The sequence below is a fragment of the Dromiciops gliroides genome, chromosome 5 (assembly GCF_019393635.1).
Source record: "Dromiciops gliroides isolate mDroGli1 chromosome 5, mDroGli1.pri, whole genome shotgun sequence".
Classification (NCBI taxonomy): domain Eukaryota; kingdom Metazoa; phylum Chordata; class Mammalia; order Microbiotheria; family Microbiotheriidae; genus Dromiciops; species Dromiciops gliroides.
The window spans coordinates 294,310,477-294,329,938 of NC_057865.1; the positions used below are offsets into that span (position 1 = coordinate 294,310,477).

At 48.7% G+C, this 19,462-nt stretch overlaps 1 protein-coding gene across 1 annotated transcript in view; it reads left to right on the forward strand.

Moving 5' to 3' along the window:
* Nucleotides 1-19,462, forward strand: part of EFCAB6 (EF-hand calcium binding domain 6) — a 168,313-nt gene that overhangs the window by 84,036 nt on the left and 64,815 nt on the right. Inside the window, exons 12-20 of the mRNA XM_043967890.1 lie at nt 1,647-1,757; nt 2,023-2,131; nt 5,960-6,130; nt 6,633-6,698; nt 7,258-7,418; nt 9,276-9,434; nt 11,200-11,368; nt 15,883-15,997; nt 18,675-18,823. Coding sequence (XP_043823825.1) covers nt 1,647-1,757; nt 2,023-2,131; nt 5,960-6,130; nt 6,633-6,698; nt 7,258-7,418; nt 9,276-9,434; nt 11,200-11,368; nt 15,883-15,997; nt 18,675-18,823 — 1,210 coding nt within the window. The remainder of the gene's footprint in view (nt 1-1,646; nt 1,758-2,022; nt 2,132-5,959; nt 6,131-6,632; nt 6,699-7,257; nt 7,419-9,275; nt 9,435-11,199; nt 11,369-15,882; nt 15,998-18,674; nt 18,824-19,462) is intronic.

The window sequence follows — 19,462 nt, forward strand, 5'->3', positions numbered from 1 at the left end:
ATCACGACAATGGTGCCCCTGACAAGTGATCATCCAATTCTCACTTGTTCTTTAATTGATGGGGAGCTCAGCACCTTTCAAGGCAGCCCCTCCCACTTTGTGAGGAGGCCCCCCTCCTCTGGGGCATCCATCATTTCCATTGGCTGCTCATCCCACGGTTGGAAGGCTGAGTCCCCCTCCCCCATAGGCCTTGGCAGCAGGCGAAGTGTAGCTGTTGGTGACTTGGGTGTCACAAGGCAGCTGTCCTCCACACATGGCCCCCAGATGGATCTGACTCAGAGAGGGGTGGCCTCAAAATGCTTCCTGGGCAGGCATCCATTGCCAGCTTGTCCAAGGGGGTGGTGAGATGGGGCTGTCAGTGGACAAAAGGATATCAGAGGAACATCTAAAATTTGTAGAAGGAAAGACCGCTGCAGGGATGAGTCTATGTCTGGGGAGCAGCCTCCCTCTCACTGCTGGTTACCTCCCTCCCGTTTTTGTACAGGCCGTCACTGCTGATGGCCCACCAACAATCTGACTTGATAAGGGAGGGCAAAAGCATTGATTAAGTGCCTACTAAGTGCCAGGGCTTGGTTCTAAGCACCAACATACAGCATGACAGAGATAAGATCCAAAGGACTACATGTCAGTTCTCATTGAATTCACAGGTACAGGATGGGAGAGGCATGGCTTGTTGGAAAAAGATCTGGGAGTCTTAGTGAGCTGCAGGCTCACTGTGTCAAATAATATAACAGCCAAAAAAACTGTTGCAACCTTGGGCTGAATTAAGAGGGGTCTCGCTTCTGGGCTAGGGAGGTGATGATGTCATCTCCCCACCCTCATTCAGCCTTCATCGGAAGGCCTGTGCTTACTCCACAGTAGTGGATGGAGTTTGATAAGCTGGAAAGTGTTCGAGCCGGGTAACCAAGATGGGGAAGGATCTCAAGTCCATGCCATGGGAGGACTCACTGAAGTAAATGGGAATTTTAAAGACTGAACTGAGGCAAAGAGTGAGTGTGTGTGTGTGTGTGTGTGTGTGTGCATGCATGTGTGTGTGTGTGTATGAATGCAAAAGCCTGTTAATTGAGAACTAGAAGGGACACGGCAGCCATCTTTAAGTAATTGCTGGCCCCAAAGCACAGAACTAGGCACAGTGGGAGGAAGCTACTTAGAGGGTAAGACTGGCGTTACACATTATGGAAAAACTTAAAAAGATGAGTGTTTTCCCTCAGTAGAACAGGCTTCCTGGGAAGGCAGTGGATTCTCCATCTTCTGGGGACTTTGGGAAGTGACAAGATGACTGGGGTCATGGCAGGAAGGGAGCCCACCTTGGTATGTGCTGGGCTGGAGGCAGTGGGCATCTCTTCCTGCCAGCCCTCGGGTGGGGGTGGTGGGGCTCCGGTTGTGTGTCAGGGGCTGTGAAGCTTGTGATCCCAGAGCCTCCTTCTCTCTTGCTTCACTCCCCACAAGCCACACGATCAGTCTGGATGTCATGTCCTCGATGTCTTCCATGGCTGTTCTGTCCCTATGGCCCTCAGAGGGAACCCTCCCCCCCCCCCCCGCCAGCCTGCTACGCCAGACCTGACGCCTTCCTGAACGCTGAATATGGGGTGCCTGGAATAGAGCTAACCCTGTTTAAAACAGCATTTCTATTTTACTTGACCCAGATTAGGATTTAAAACCACCGGTAAAATTGCTTGGAAGCAATTTTTAAGGAAATGTCAGGACTGTGCTTTAGTCGACAATGGAGCCATGATTCCCATGAGGAAAAAAAAAAGGTAAGTCGTGTCTTCTGCTCCCTTCTATGCACTGACTTTGACTAAAGCACTCTGGGATGCTGGAGGAAGTTATGTGTGTGGGGAGTTTCATCAGAGGACATTTGAGGGTGGCAAACGCAGTACCCAGACATAGTGATATTCTGGGCAAACTGACCGTCTAGGCTCTGAGGAAGGGCCTGTGAATATGTCCAGGGAAGTGCAGGGCTGGGTTAGGCTGGCCAGGCAGGGAGGGGAGGACTTTCCCTCCTTTTGCTCTTCCCCTTAGAATGTGTGGCGCGGAGCCCATCTTCAAGGAGAACATTATCGTGAAGCTATGCAGGCATGTGGACGACGGCTTTTCTGCCTTGAAGAAGGCCTTCCATACGGTTAACCCGGTAAGACTGGATTTGGTCCCTCTGGGGCCCTGTCCTTGTCCAGGAGGGACATCTCTGTTCGGGGACTCCCTGGGGCCTACACCTGTCCAGTCACCCAGAGAAGTCCTCCCAGCTTGAACTGGGGGACAATTCAGGAGATGGTCACTCGTCCTCTGCTGTGGGCTGCTCAGAACCCCAGAATTCCAGAGTCAGAAGCCACTTGAAGGATCCTCCTCTCACAGATGAGGCCCAGAAGTGTTCTGTGAATCCCCCCAAGGCTCACTCTCTTCCTCCTTGATGTTTGTTTTTTTTTTTTAAGTGAGGCAATTGGGGTTAAGTGACTTGCCCAGGGTCACACAGCTAGTAAGTGTTAAGTGTCTGAGGCTGGATTTGAACTCAGGTCCTCCTGACTCCAGGGCCAGTGCTCTATCCACTGCGCCACCTAGCTGCCCCGATGTATTTTTTTTAAAAGGCAGGGGTCGGGGGTAGTTTAAAAAAGAGAAGTGGTGAGCTCTGTCATTTGTTAGCTGTGTAACTTTGGGTCAGTCCCTTCGCCTCTTGGGGCCTCAACTTTGCTATCTGTGAAATGGGGATAGTATATGCCCTGCTGATATGGTGGGGCTGTTATGAGACCTGGCTCTATGAACATTAGGGTATCATACACATTGAGCCCCCATCACGGTGCCTGGCACCCCTAAGGCACTGGGGAGCAGTGTGGTATAGTGGAGAGATCACTGGGCCACGAGTCGATCTTTGTTCTGATCCCACTTTATATGTTAGCTGTGTGACCACAGATATGTCAATTAACCCGAGTCTCACTTTTGGGAAATGGAAGAATAATTCCTGAAGTGCCTCCAACAACATGGAAGGTTATTGTGACGCCTTGCTTAGGCTTTGGAAACGCATGCTATTGAAATGTGGTCATTGCCGCTGTTGCAGTTCTTGGGCTTGGGGAGCACGCCCACATTTATGGCTGCCCAGCTCACTCTCAGATCTAATCCTTAGTGAACAAAGGGGCAGGGGGGAAAGGGCATGATGCTTCAGGAAATCCAATGCAATGGGACACACTTAGGACTTGACTCAGGTGAACTCTGGCAGGATTGTTCACTGGGGAAAATCCTTTTCATAGGACTGACCTCATAATAACCCTTTCAGACACTAAGAGAATGGGGACAATATATGAACTTGAGGAGACCCTGGGATGGAAGGCGATAGTTGAACCTAGAACCCAGAGAATAAGAGAAGAGGAGAGGGGGTGAGTTCCCAGAGCCCCTGGGGCAGGATGGGATGGGTGACTGAGCCTAGAACCCAGAGAATAAAGGAAGAAGAGAAGAGAGGGGGTGAGTTCCCAGAATTCCTGGGGCAGGATGGGATGAGTGACTGAACCTAGAACCCAGAGAATAAAGGAAGAGGAGAGGGGGTGAGTTCCCAGAGTCCCTGGGGAAGGATGAGATGGATGACTGAGCCTAGAACCCAGAGAATAAAGGAAGAGGAGAAGAGAGGGGGTGAGCTCCCAGAGCCCCTAGGGCAGGATGAGATGGATGACTGAGCCTAGAACCCAGAGAATAAAGGAAGAGGAGAAGAGAGGGGGTGAGTTCCCAGAATTCCTGGGGCAGGATGGGATGAGTGACTGAGCCTAGAACCCAGAGAATAAAGGAAGAGGAGAAGAGAGGGGGTGAGTTCCCAGAATTCCTGGGGCAGGATGGGATGAGTGACTGAGCCTAGAACCCAGAGAATAAAGTAAGAGGAGAGGGGGTGAGTTCCCAGAATTCCTGGGGCAGGATGGGATGAGTGACTGAGCCCAGGGTCCAGAGGTCCTTAGTATGTTGGTGACTACATCCCTTGAGAGCAAAGACTTGTGAGCAAAGCAGGCAGCTTTGTTAGGTTTTGTTCCATGGAAAAATGAATTTCTGTGTAGACTAAATTTACCTAGATGGGCCTTGAAAGGGCATGTTGAATGCAGAACACCTTTCTGGGCAATTAAGTTGCTCCTTTAAAATAAATTAGGCCCTTTGATTAAGGAGAATAATATAACAATAATGAATAGCTGACATTTATAGGGCATTTTTTGGTTACAAAACACTTTTTTATAGCAAACATTTATTTTTTTTATTTTTTAAATCATGAAAGTGTTTTATTATTTTTCAGTTACATGTAGAAATAGTTTTCAACATTTGTCTTCATAGGATTTTTAGTTCCAAATTTTTCTCCCTCCCTCCCTCCCCTCCCCTCTCCCCAAGACAGAAAGCACTCTGATACAGGCTTTCTATGTACAATCACATTAAACATATTTCTGCATTAGTCATGTTGTGAAAGAAGAATCAGAACAAAAGGGAAAATCCTTAAAAAAGAAAACAAAAACAACAAAAAAGTAGGAGCATGTTGTATGGTTCGATCTGCATTCAGATTCCACAGTTCTTTTTTCTGGATGTGGAGAACATTTTCCATCATGAGTCCTTTGGAGTTGTCTTGGATCATTGTATTTCTAAGCAGAGCCAAGTCTATCACAGTTGATCATGACACAATGTTGCTGTTACTGTGTACAGTGTTCTCCTGGCTCTGCTCACTTCTAAAGTAAACATTTATTAAGAAACATCTGCCTTCAAGACACCTGCTAAGTGCCTGCAATACGAGTTTCCTTGTCCTCATGGGGCTTCCATACACTGGGGAGGTACTGCAGGTACATAGAAAAATGAACTAGAAGATTTGAGCGGGTTAATCTGATTGAGGCTTGAAGAAAGTGGGGGGAGGAAGAGGCTGAAGGGAGGAAGGGAGAGCTCGGTGCAGCAGGATGGGAAAGGGGCAGTTGGCAGCCCACCAGCAGTAGTGGAGGGTTGGGGGTTGGTGAGTGTCTTGGCCAAACAAGGAAGTCAAGGGTTCCGGTGTGGAGAAGAGGGTGCTGAGGGGTGGAGGAATTGGAGGCCATGGGGAAGATGAAGACAAGGGTTAGGAGGAGGGAGGCACAGCGAGGAAGGGAAAGATAACACAGTATCACAGTTTGATAAGGGCATTTCAATGTTCAGAAATATGGATGGGGGATAACTTGTGGGTGAGGGCAGGATCGATACAAGTGAGCTCAGGTGAGGTGGTAGGCAGGAGCTCACGGGCGCTGGGTAGGCTGAGGAAGTGGACAGGACTTCTGATGTCATCTAGTTCAATCCTCTCATTTTACAGATGAGGAGACTGAGACAGCCAACGGTGAAATGACTTGCTCAGGGTCACACAGCTAGTCAGTGTCTGAGGTCGGATTTGATCCAGTACACTGGCTTAATGCCCTCTGAGTTCGCTCTTTTCTGGTTCCCTCCCTCATCACTCTCCTCCTTTATCCAAGTCTTCTCCACACTAATCATTTCCAGTTTCTTCCCCTGCCTCATCTCTGACATCTCTTCCAGTTCCTTGCCCAGCCTGGATCTATCTGCCTCCTCTTTCCCCAAATGTATGAAATGTTTGTTTATAACCATATTTTCCCTAGCTCTTTTTTTCTTTTTTCTTTTTGTGAGGCAATTGGGGTTAAGTGACTTGCCCAGGGTCACACATCTAGTAAGTGTTAAGTGTCTGAGGCCGGATTTGAACTCAGGTCCTCCTGACTCCACTACGCTACCTAGCTGCCCCTATAACCATATTTTCCAATTGAACTCCTTACAGTTTGTTCTACATGCATCATTAGACCCATTTCACAGAGCCAGAAAGCAGAGGCCCCACCAGGGAGGGAAGGGAGGGAGGGGTCCCATGTCTCCTGCTTCCCTGCAAGTCGGCCAAGTCGGAGCCGGACGCTCCAGCTGCTGTGTTTCTTTCATGCTGGTCTCTGTTTCTCTCCCTTTCCTCCTGCACACCCTGGGGCCTGATCAGAAGCAGGACGGGAAGATCACGGGGAAAGAACTGCGGCACATCCTGAACTGTATCCTCTGGAAAATCAGTGATGGAGAGTACAAGGAGCTCATGCAGATCCTGGACCCAGCAGGCTCAGGCTATGTCAACTACATCACCTTCTTGTACCTGCTGGAAGAGGAGAACTCGGTGGTGAGTTTGCTGGGGGGGGCGGGGAGCTGCCCACCAATAGAAAGGCCAGTTAAATGGGGGATACTTGGGCCTGGGCACTGTAACCTTCCACAAACCATCTCTGGCACATGGAAGCTTCCTGAAACCTGTCTGGGCACCCGGGCATCTCTGGAGGGAGCTTCATCTTAGGTTTCCATGGCAATGCCTCTTCAACTTGTTGAAGGGGACCAGTGTGTGTGCATGCGCTTGTGTGTTAGATGAACTTGCCTAAACAGAGAAGCAAGTGCAGCATCAATGGAGGAGGGCTTATACCTGCAAATAGCCTCTAGAAAGGCCGAGGATTGGAAAAGTGATGGCGAGAGGGAAAGCGTTCCAGGCAGGGCACAGTCTGGGCAGTGGCAGATGCAGGAGGCAGTGTGGGGAGATTGGGAAAAAGTATGAAATAATCTCCTGAAATTTGCTTTTTTATTGCATAATCAATTTTAATTTGCCAATATGCTGCCCCCCTCTCTCCCTCCATTAGATTAGAAAAAAAAGACTGAGTGGACTCAGAGATGAGAGGATACCTCAATTTCTAGCTTGGGATTCAGTAAGTAACACTGTTTCTTGTTATTAATAAGACCAGCAGCAACGCTACCAACCTTATGCTAGGCTGGCTCAGTATGTCAAGGGCTCATGAATTCCTCAGAGTGCACTGCAAATAGCATCTGAAAGTTGCTGGCCACTGGAAGCCACCTCCCGCGAGTGTCTATCACTTTTATGAGGAGTAACCCAACACATTGGTTGGTCCATCCTAGTTTGCACTCAGAGTTTTTCTCACCTTGTGAGCATCTGCCAAAGCTAGTGCCTGCTGAGATGGCTGTTAGAGATGCAGGGTGGCTATAAGGAGGCATCACCATCTCTCACAAGCTTTCCGATGAACAAAGCATGTGCCTCATCATCGCCCTGTGACACAGGCCAAGCAGATGGTAGTGTTAAAGTCAGGACTTAAACCCCAATTTAAAGCTCAAATCTTGTGCCTCAAACTCCAGGTTTCTTCCCATTATACTACGGTCCTTCCCATCTCCCATGCTCATTCAGTGGACATTGCCCCATTTGTCCTATTAAAAAGAATCATTGAAAAAAAATGTTCATGATGTTTGTGTTAGGTGGAAGAAGTCCTTCAAGACGCCATTTCCAAAAACTCGCAAGACTTTCATACCTTGTTGAAGACCTATGACATCGGAGACACGGGACTCATTAGTAGAAATAACTTAAAGAAAATCCTACAAACATTCTGCCGCTACTTGTCTGATGAGCATCTGACAAAGTACGTTGGCTGGGGACTGATTCCACTGGTAACACTACATAACCTGTACTTCTCCTCTGCTTAAAATCAGCCCCAAGCCAGCTCACCACCATTGATTTGGTTGACTGAACAATACTCGAGGCTGTTCTTAACTCACAGGCAGCCGGGAGCTGCAGTTAGCCCTTGGGCCAGTTTGCTGAGTCCTGCTCTGGGTAATTAATCAAGGCCAGGGGCACACTAGCATGGCATCCAATAATGAACAGCGGTTCACATTTTGAAAGTGCTTTTGTCAACCTAAGCTGTCTAAATAAAGGTGAGATGGTATTACCAGAAGCTGCGCCCTACGTGTGGCTGACTTAATTGCTTCAAGCATGGGTAGACAAAGGCTGAATTAATTGGTCGGCTCTCTGGATCTCAATTTGGGATCCTTGGGACCAAGAGTTTCTAAATCTCCTGTCAGAGGTTGTTCCTGCTATAAACTCACCCGCAGCCTTCTGGGGGATAGAATCCTGCTCCCCTCCAGGCCTCCTCGTGCAGACTTTAGAAAAGTTCCATCTTTTGGGACCTTCATGGAGCTCATAGACTCGGGGGCAGGGCAGCTTAAATGAGGGGCAGAGCCAGGATTTGAACCCAGGTCCTCTTGGCTCCAAATCCATACCCCATCTTTCTCCCACACCACGCCAATTCCCACATACATCCCATATGGCTGTGTTCCATATATCCGTATGTGCTTATCTATAGATACATATGGGACAAGGAAGCACCTAGTAAGTGTGTTCTATGTGCCTGGCACTGTGCTAAGTACTTTATAAGTATCTCATCTGATCCTTACAACCATCCAAGGAGACAGTTGCTATCATCCCCATTTTATAGATGAGGAAACTTAGGAAACTGAGGCACAGACAGGCTAAGTGACTTGCTAGGGTTACACAGCTAGTCTGTATCTGAGGCAGGATTTGAACTCAGTTCTTTTTGACTCTAGGCCCAGGGCTCTGTCCATGGTGCCACCTGGTATATATCATAATGTTCATGCACAATTACAAAGGGCTTTCCTCCCAAGCCTTCCACAGGAGGTAGGGTAAGCATTCTCTTCCTCAGTTTTGAGATAAAATCACTGTGTCTGTTCTTAATGGGGGCTTGGAATGCCTTCTCTCACCCTCCTTGCCCACTGAGTTCCTATTTTTTGAAGTCCCACCCCTTTCTTTTATTCAAGTTTTCTTGTACAAAATGACTAACATGGTAATGTTTTACATAATCATACATGTATAACCCATATCTGATCACTTACCACCTCAGGGAGGGGGAGAGAGGAGGGAGGGATAAAGATTGGAACTCAAAACTATAAATAAAAATGTTTATTACTAAAAAAAAGACAAAGTCCCACCCCTATAGGAAGAGCCCCCATCAACAAACACTTTTCCCCACAGACCTCACATAGGTCTTTGCCTCACATCTCTTTACATTCATGCTGGGATAGTGTTACAAGTTAGCTATGTAGGTGTCTTATAGCCCTGGTAGTCAGTGAGCTCTGGGAAGGCAGAGACTATGGTCTTATCAAAATTTTGTATCTCCTTCAGCACATGGCACAGGGTCCTGTGCACACAATAGGAGCTTAATGCATGCTTATTGCTGTGTTGTATCAGCTGTATCTGTGAAAAAATTTAAAACACTTTTGTGTTATCTTAATGGGCAAAATATTTCTGATGGAGAAAGCCCTGGTCGAGTTGATTGGGAAGACATTTACAATCCCAAGGGAAACCTGCCCCGGGGCCAGTTGGGCCGTCCAACTCTTTCTTGAATATTTAGAGAAGCTAAAGATGGGGAGTGAGGCTTTTCTTTCCCGCCCCAAAGTTCTAACGGTTTCTTTCTTTTATTCAGACTCTGTGATAAATTCCAGGATGTGATTTCAGGAGGAATCCTTTACAAGAAACTTCTGAGCAGTATTGGCGTCCCCAGCCCAACCCATGACTCTCCAGTCACAGTCCAGAGCTTCCAGTCACTAAATGGAATTTGTCGAAGAGAGGATATTTTTGAGAGGTATTGATTGGGGGTAAAAATCTTTATTCATTTGTTTGACTAGGCTGCTACTGGTTGAACAAGACCAGTGGTACATATATTACAAACCTTTTTGGAGTAATTGATGTTATACCATTTATGGAAAACCTGACCCCCCCCCCCATACACACAAAGCAAACTTGCTTGCTTTTCTCCGTGGGTTGGGGGTGGGGAGGACTGGAGGGAGGGAAAGAGTTTAGAACTCAAAATAAAAAGATGAATGTTAAATAAAATCAATCTTAGCTAAAAAAGAAAGGAAACCAAAGCAAATACTGTCTTCTGAGAGCTTAGAAGAGACAATGAAGTTCCAACATGGCCTTTGAAAAGCTGGCCTGAGAGAGTGGAAACTCCTTGAGGGCAGGGACTTTGTCCTTTTTGTTCTGTATTCCCAGCGCCTGAAGAGTTCTTGACTCTCAGTCCAACATAAGTTTCTTGAGGGCAGGGGCTGCTTCATTTCTCTCTTTTATCCCTGACACCCAGCATAGTGCCCAGCATACAGTAGGTGCCTAATGAATGCTCACTGATTGCTAATTGATTAGAGCCTAGGTCCTTCTAATCTTCCTTTTCCATGTTGCACCTACCACCCAGCCACTGGATGTGGTTCTGCCATATTTCAGAGAGTTGGGAAGGACCTTAATCTCTTTTTATATAGAAGGGGAGACGAGCTCAAGGTCACACATAGTAAACAGAAGAGGCCAGAAGTGACCCAAGTCTTCAGATTCCCAATCTGGGTTCCCTGGTATAGGCTCCCCGTTAGGCTTGGAGTCAGTCATTGCACTCAAGGTCCCTTCCAATTTCAGCCAAGAGCCCATCATGCTAATCCAGGGTTTCATCTTCCTTTGCCTTTCCAGAAGTCCAGACCTCTTCCTCCTATCTTCTTTGGTTACTTAATGCCTGTAGTACAAGCTATTAAAATGATTGCCAAATTTAAGTCTTAGCACCACCACCACCACCACCACCACTACTACTACTTTACCATTTGCAACAGGGTGGGCTGGGATACCCATCCATGCTCTATGCCCCCCTGATTGCAAAACCAGTACTATTTGACTGCAAATAGTCATCTGTTTACGTTTCTAGAAAATCCAAGAACAGGAGCCACTTCATCTTTTCACCTCCCTGGACCCAATTTTCTTCACGTGTAAAAATGAGGGTCTTGGACTAGGTGGCCTCTGAGGATCTGTGATTCCCCTGTGTTCTGGTGCCTGTTTCCCCCCAAGTGGTAACATACTGAGGATCCTGGCAACCACTTTGTATATGATCTTATTTGATCTTTACCACCAGCCTGGGAAGGAGATGCTGTTATCTCCTTCTTACAGGTGAGGAAAATGGGGCAGGCAGAGATTAAGTGACTTACCTAGGGTCATTCAACTAAGTGTCTGATATCAGATTTGAACTCAGACCTTCCTGGCTCCAAGAGCACCAAGGTTTTGTAGTGAAGAAGTATATAGGGCCTAGGCCCTTTGGATCAGTGAATTCCTGAATAGGCATCCTCTCTAACACCCTCCCCAACGGAAGGCATCCTCCACCACCCATGGAGACGTCTTCACTTGCCAAAGGCGTCTCGACTATCTCCTCATTGGACAGCCAGAGAGGACTGAGACTTACACTGACCAGTTGACAAAATGCTTTTCTGCAGCCAACTCTGGTCCATTGAGGTGCCAGAGTGCAGCTCAAGGCACCCCCCTTCGTGACTATCAGCATGCTAACATGCCTTTGTAAACCTCATGGGTCTCTGTGTTTTTAGGAGCAAGCACAGTGACTATAAAAATGATCCAACAAAAAACAAGACTCTCGAAGAAGTGATTGAGAGTCTTAAGAACTGGATCCAACTGCAGGACATTGGCTTTCGGGATACCTTCCTGGAGTACAGCAAGCATCCCCTGGAAAAAATCAGCAAAGAAGAATTTAGGAAGGTAGGAAAGTGGTGTGTGCGCACGTGCATGTTTGTGTGTGCACTTCTGCATGTATGTGTGTATATGCTCATGTGTGCGTGTGTACACATGTATATGTTTGTGTCTCTTCATTCCCCAATGGGGCTGGGCTTGAGAGCATCACACGTTAATCCACCAGAACTGTGTCCAGGAGCCCTTCATCATTCTCAATAGCTCCCTGAGGACAGAACTGGCTGAAGATGTCCTTGGAAAATACATTCACGTAGGACTGGAACTAGTCAAGACAGATCATGTATTTTAATGCACTTGACTCTAAGCCCAATGAAGGCATGGGCTGTGTTTGACCCAAACCTGCTCCATCTCCCAGTGCCCAGAACACCCTGGTGTTCTGCATGCAGTAGGTGCTCAATAAATGTTGAACGAATGAAATCTATGGGCTTCTCCAGGAAGCCAAATGATGGGAATGTATTAGAAGAAGATGGAGAGGACTTGGGATGAGTAAATTTCTGTCAGGAAGACCTCAGACAAATGTCTAGATTTAGAGACAAATATAAAACCTTGTCCTCTGCACAGATGGGTCATCAAACCTTCTTCAAAAAATATAGTGAAAAACTAAGCTATATGCACATTGGTTCTAAATGTTGGCCAGTTGAATAAGAGGGGGAGGAAAGGCAAACAGGGGAAGAAGAGAAAATCTGAACAATTGATATAAAATGCCTACTGTGTGCCATGCATGATGCTAGGTACTGGGATGCAAATCCCCCAAATTAAATGATCCCTGCCCTCAATGAGCTTCCATTCTGTTGTGGATGAAAACAATTTCCTATCTAAGTCTATGGGAAACATGAGCCTCTTTTTAAAGCAAAGCAAAGGGAGCTGAGCCTCGTGGACCCAGGAGGGAGGGAGGGTGGGTTAGCAGAGGCTGCCCCTTGTGCCCTCCTGCTCGTCATGGGCCTGTGGGCCTCCTGGCCCATCATCACAGCCAGCTGCTCTTCGGGAACACAGACACAAGTCTTTGCTTTAGCTGAAACAAAGACCCTGCCACTGCACATCGCACTCCATTTTTTACAACGAAGGTTTTGTACGTGAGTGAAGAAATGACGTAGGCTAGAGATTTTACTTTAGAAATTTGTAAGTCAGGAGTTAGGATGAACCTGAGAGATCACCTTGTCTAACCCCCTCATTTTAGAGATGGAGAAGCTGCCTCACTTGATAGCTGAGTGATCCCAGGCAGGTTGCTTCACCTCTGTTTGCCTCAGTTTCCTTATCTGTAAAACAGATATAATGGTAGCCCCTATCTCCCAGAGTTGTTGTGAAGGTCATATGAGATGATAGATGCAAATGCTTTGTAGACCTGAAAATGCTATGGGGATCCGTGATTGCTGTTCTGAGCTGGAAGTGCTTTGCTTTCACTCTAAAGAAATCGCTCAGGGCGGTACTGTTATTTGCAGCCCCAACTTAGGCCAGTCTCTCACAAACCCCCTTCCTGTTCCATGGCTCTGTCCTATTTGGTCATTTCTATATGTGGGCATTTCCAGGTAAAGCTATTAGGGATTCACTGGTTTTCTTCTGCCTATATCAGGCAAACGTCCCCATTGTTGGAAGGAAGCTTCCCAAAACATGCAATTAACGCCAGGACTCTTACTTTCCAAGTAGAGATAGATAATCGCCAGTGCCCAGTCATTGCTGTTGGCTTCTAAATGTGTCCAGAATGTTAAGCAATTCTACAGGGCAGCTCTGATGGCCCATTTAAACCTGGGCTCTGGTTTTATGGGCCTGCTTATCATCAGGGTGACTTAGTCACTCTCGTCCAGGTGGTATCTGGTGGAGAGGGCATTGTGCTATGGCTCTGAAGACTTTGGCTTGTCCTATCTCTGCTGCTTAATGCCTGTTTGACCTTGGAAACATGACCTTGCCTCATCTATAAAATTCTAAAAACTCTAGCTTGAAATCCAGTGGATTCCCTTTGTGACCTTCGACAAATTACTTCATATTAATAATAATTAACATTTATATGGGAGTTTAATATTATAAAATCACTTTACACACATTATTTCATTTGACCCTCCTACCAACCCCACGAGGCATATGTATTACTAGTATTATCATACTTGTTTTATAGTGCTAACACACACTCTCTGAGCAACTTCCCCAACTTGCCCTCAGATTTGCAGATTAGGGACCCAGAGGGCAACAGTTACCTCAGTTTCTAGGGGAAACCTTGCAGGTGGCCACTCCTGCTCCTATACTGTAGATCATGGGCCCCCGCTGATATGTTTCTCATTACCAACCAACTAATAAAACTCAGCTCTTAGCAAAGTTATTTTCGCAAATGGAGTAACAAGAGCTAGTAGTTACAAAACAGTCCTCCCATAAATCTGGTATGCACATTCCCACAAAAGAGCAGAGCATCTGTAGGAAGAGTGGGCATAACCCTAAACTATAGTTAATAAAGAACACATATAGGAGACATATGTGGCAAAGGTAACTTCATCACTTTGGGCACAAAAGTGAATCACGGATCCCCATAGCATTTTCAGGTCTACAAAGCATTTGCATCTACCATCTCATATGACCTTCACAACAACTCTGGGAGATAGGGGCTACCATTATATCTGTTTTACAGATAAGGAAACCGAGGCAAGCAGAGGCGAAGCAACCTGCCTGGGATCACTTTTGGCACTTCATCAAGTCCTCATCAAGCTCCCCTTTCATGTAGCATCTCTGGGTCCTCAGAGCCTGCCCTTTTCTCAGTGCGTCTCTTAATTCATAGGTGAATGTCTCTCTGTGTTTGGTTGGAATGTGTCTTAGAAGTCACAGATGACCTGCACTAGGTGCAGAGACTCTTATTGGTCTAATACCTCTCCTTCAAAGCCACAGAGCTCATATGTATGTGTGTGTGTGTGTGTGTGTGTGTGTGTGTGGCTCTCCTCTATTGGTAGAGCGCAGTAGAGCGCAGAGCTTGCAATCTCTCCCATCACTGAATGTGAACTCCTGAACATCACTTAGGACTTAGCTATTTAAAATCCTCAGAGGCTGTCTAGCTTCTTTGTTCAGAGCCAGTCGCTGTTCCCTTCTTAACCCTACCAGAGACCCATCCACACTTCACAAAGGGAGCAGCAGAGTAAGGTAGGGAGAGCCCTGAGGGGTATACAGAGGGACCTCAACGGCTATCTGGGCCCATTTTACTGATGAGGAAACTGGGCCCAGGGAAGGGAAAGACTTGCCCAGGGTCACACAGCTAGTAAATATAAGTGCCAGGATTTGAATCCAGGTCTTTCTGACTCTAAGACCAGCACTCTATGCATTAAGCCAAGTTGCCTCCAGGTACTTAGCCTAATCTAAATCATATTTATCTCTATACTTATCCTATCTCTCTCCCTCTCTCCATTCTTCTCACCCCTGGCCCCCAACATTGCAGATTTCCTGGGATAAGGGGCAGCACACAAGTCTTCTGGGAGAATTCTGCCATTCTGTGTCCCTAGCACGCTGGCCCTGCTTCTTTCTGATCCTTTATACCTTCCCCTCTTTTGAAACCTAAGCCAAGACTTACCTTCCTCCTCACCTCCCCCTGGCTCTTGGCTCCATGGCTCCTGCTGTGGCCCTTCATGTGCATTTATGTGTCTCTTTGGGGAGGTTGCCATGCCTCTTTCCTGAGCCCCAGCCCTGTCTGCCCTCTTCAGACTTTAAGTTCTGGGAGAGCAGGGCCTTGGGGTCTGGCCTCCCATTTCCTGCCTCAGTGGGTGGGGTGCCCAGGAGAGGTAGCCGGCTAACTGACCATTTGGCATGGAGTGTTGTGACATCACTGGCTATTTTGACCTGCCCAACCAATCAGCTTCCCCAGGGAGGCTGCCCCCAAACTCTTCAGTCACATTGGCCAAACCTTGGAAGTAGAGTTTTATTTGTTACCAGCCTCCCCTCCCCCAGTGTGTCAAGCCAGAAAGCAGGTTAGAACACGTGTTGTGGTCATGTTCTTTTCTGTGTTTGTGAGAGGAGAGACCGAGAGTGAAATGGAGGTCATTGGGGGATAACAGAGGAGGAAAGTGCAGCTTGGCCAATGTGGGACTGAAAGCGACAATAAAGTTGACATTCTGATGCTTAGAATGGGAGTTTTAGGCTCCTTGGGCTGGGAGGGACCTCAGAGTTCATGTAACCTGACCCTGCCATTTTCCACATAAGGATCTCGGGGTCCACAGAGGTGAAGGGACTTGGCTAAGGTCACACAGCTAGTGGGTGCTCCCCAGCCCCTCTCTGGCTTCCTCACCCAAAGCTCATTCCTCACACCACACTTATCCCCTCCTAAAAGGCCCCTGGGACATGCCAAGCAGACTTGACTTGGTTCTGGATTCTTTGTGTAAAACTGAAATCAACCCCATACCTACCAATCACAGGCCACCATTGGCTAAGACAAGCACCCACCCACTCTCCCACCAGCTGCCATCCTGGTTCCCAGCACCCATTCCCAGGTGCTGGCTGAGCTAGCGGGGGTGGGGGCAGTGACTGAGCTTTCTCCTCCTTTCCTCTCTCTCTGCCAGGTGCTGGAAGATAACGGAATGCCTATGGACGACGAACAGTTTGGTCTGCTGGTTAAAAAGATAGGCTATAAAAACGAAGGACTGAGTTATCTCGATTTTGCATCCGGATTTGAAGGTAGCTGAACGTAAGATGCAAACGTTGCCTGGAATAAATCTCGTCCGAATAGTTGGGTGGTTCCCTTGGTCCCACAGACCCCGAGTTGGAGCCTGTGAGCCCCTCTGTCCGTCAGGCCGAGCAGGGCGAGCATCCTCCAAGGGCACGTGCTTGCAGGCCAAATGTCAGTGGAGCTGCCACAGATACTAAGCTGGCATTTGGCTAAGTGGGTGAACAGGGTGACCCATGACTCTATCAGCAAATGCTTAGCAAACTCCGGCTTCATGCCTAGCCTGGGGCTGTGCCCATCGATGGATGGGCATGAACAAAGGGGAAACATGTTCTTGTCCTCCTGTAGCTTACGTTTCATTGGGGGAAGGAATATTTTCCTAAAATATTCAGTGGAATACAAATCACTGCAAGGCCATTTCAGAAGCAGGGGGTGGGGAAGCTGCTGGCCACTGGGAAGCTCAGGAGGTGCCTCTTGAACTGGACCTTGGAGGGTCTGGGCACTCTACAGGGGGAGGCGAGGATGGGTGCATTCCAGGCATAGGGGGCAACTTGTGAAAAGGTGTGAATTCTGGAGATGAAGGAATGCTCTGTGTCAAGTCAGTATTTGGGCTGTGCCTCAGGGCAGACACCACTGCCCAATAGGACTGCTATGGTTCAGGTGTCTCTCCTGCAGGAGGGGAGGGCCTGGTGCTTAGCAACTACCTCCAACCACATTTGGGATTTCAAAGAACAACAACATCCGGGGCTGGTCTTTGTTGGCAGCCACCAGGCCCTGACTTGGTTTTGTGGCTCCCCATCACATCCAGGGGAGAGACATGTGCCCACTTAGACCAAAAGAAGATGAATAAGACTAGAAGGGCAGAATGTTCAGGTCTTGGTCTCCTACACACTTACAGAATTCCCCTCCATCCGGTATCCCCTAAATCCAAGCTTGCCATTCCTAGCCTAGGAGGTCTGGAGCTCGTCCAAGCCCCTCGTTCTACAGAGGAGGAAACCGAGCTTTGAAGGAGCTGAGAGGCCCTCTGAGGACCCTTGGAACACAGCTTCAGGGCTGGAACCCCTCAGTTTGACAGAGGTGGCCAATGAGGCGGAGAAAGGAGAAGGGAGGTGTTGTGTCCAGCCCACCTCCCACTGTGTCGCCTCGCCTCTGATCTTTAGGCTATCACAGATGGGAGGGCCAATGGTTGGCCCCACCTGACCCCCACCCACCGCCCTTCCCATCCTCGCCTGATCCCTGGTGCTAGGCCTCTTACAGACAGATGCATGAGGTTCCTCCTAAAGGCATCGGGCCCCAGGGCAGCGAGTAGAGGTTGCTGGTGTCTGACCAGGAGTTGCCCCTCTGTCTGCTCCATTGTTCTCGGGCTCTTCTCCAGTATCACACAGCATTCCAGGTGGAGGAGTGAGCTCTCTGGAGGTTCTGGAAAGAGGTTTTTCTGTTTCACTGGAGCGTGAGTGGCAGAGCTCAGACCAGTGCTATGTACGGGGCTGTGATGCAGAGTTTGGGGATCCAGAGCCAGATCATGGTGGCCATAAGGCACACAGGAGGAGGTAATGTCTCATGCTCGAGGATCAGGAGCCACTCGCTGTGAGCTAAGCTGTGCTGGGGTCACCATCACGGGAATGTTGCTTTGGCCGGTGCCTCGAGGAGACATTGGTGGGGGAGAGACTGGAGCCAAGGAGACCAGCTGTGTGGGCAGTGGTTCGGATGAGAGGTGATGGGGCCCGGGTTTGTGGAGCAAAGAGAATGGACACAGGGCCCCTGGGGGCAGCCTGACCCCTGCATTTCCCTCAGTGAACCCCAGCTGGCTGTCCTTGCTATCCGCATCCATGTCTTACCCAGCCTGGCCATCCCTCTGTCTCAGTGAAGTGCGATGCTGGCGGAGGCCTGCCTCCCCCACTCACGCCCCTTCTCTCTGCTGGGCTCATACAGCTTTTCCTGCTTCTTTGTTTGTAGGACCAGGGGCTTGGCCTCCATGACTTCTGAGGTCCCTTTAGATCTATGTTCTCTAGCACTACGGATGGACCCATGGAGAAAGCTGGCTCTGGGAGTCAGGAGATCTGACCTGTGGCATCACGGGGTGGAGATGGAAGGGAGGGGCCTCTCGCAGCATCTGCTGGCCTGGGAAAGGATCTTGTCCAGGCTGGTGCCTTCTGACCCCAGAGCCAGGGCTCCCCCCACCATAGCTTCTGTGACCCCTTTAGCCAAATCCCTCACTGGTTCTGGGGGCTCACCCTCTAGATTTCAGTAAAGACCACAACGAAACATCTAAGAGCTTACAGGCATTTATTAAGCACCCACTGTAAGTACTGGGGACAGAAAACCAAACAGGGAACAGCCTTTGCTCCCCAGAAGCTTATATTCTATTGAAGGGAGACCCCATGAATATAGACAAGGAAATGGAAATGAATAGGAAATAGGTACAAATGTCATGGGGGGCGGCGCTGCCACTGGGGACATCAGGCAGAAGCTTAGCACCAGAATAAGGCCTTATGGGGGAGGGGTGTGTGTGTGACTTATTCTTGGCCATTGCCCACCCTGGTGGGGGATGGGCTGGGATTTGACCCTGGGGGGGAGTCCCCACCCTGATAGCCTCCCTGTTACAAGTGGGGCAAATATGGCAGACTTGGCTCCACAAAAGCAGGCAGGGGCCTTTTGACCTTTGGCCTTTTCTGATTTCCTTACTAGCTTCAGATGGGAAACCCAGTGGACAAGAGCCTCCTGTGGTGCAGACAGTGCCGACTTCTGTTACCCCAAAGACCAGTTTTGAGAGTCATTTCACAACCGCTGATGACTGCCTGAAGAACTTCTCTAAGAGGATTAAGGAAACTTATGGGGTAAGGAGAGCACAGCAGGGGCCTTTGTCCCACCTTCCTGCTCCCTGTCTGATACAGTCTGCCCACTGACACCTCAGGACTGGGCAGGCCAGAAGTGCAGGAAAGCCGTCTGCCCACCTCCCATGTGGCTCCATGCTCGCCCAGCTGGGGGCTGGCTTTAGGGTCTTCTGCCTCTCTTTTTCCCTCTGTCCTGCTGCGCCTCCGCCTCAGAAGGGAAGGACGGCAGGTGGCCCCACCCCAGAGAAGAGCCAGTGGTGGCACCAACCTCGTCCACCTTCCCTTCTCTTGAGTGCAGCTCCCGCTCCCCTCCCTTCATCATGACCCCCTTTCTTCAGCTTTCACTAAATCTCCAGAGGAGAGAGGAGGGTGATGAGCACCCCCTCCCTGAGGACCCTGCTCAACACTTTCTTCAGCCACTCCAAAAAGCATTTCTTAAGCACCTGCTGGGTAGGGTCTAGCCTCAAGATGCTGGGATCCTTGTCCTGGAAGTTGAATTCTTCTACAACCCCCCAAACCTCACCCCACCTACCCTGCCTCACCCCAAATAATTAAGGACAAACCCATGAGAGAGCTAAGGTGACTTGCCCAGGACTACATAGGAATTAAGAGGCAGAGTCAGGATTTGAACCCAGGTCTCCT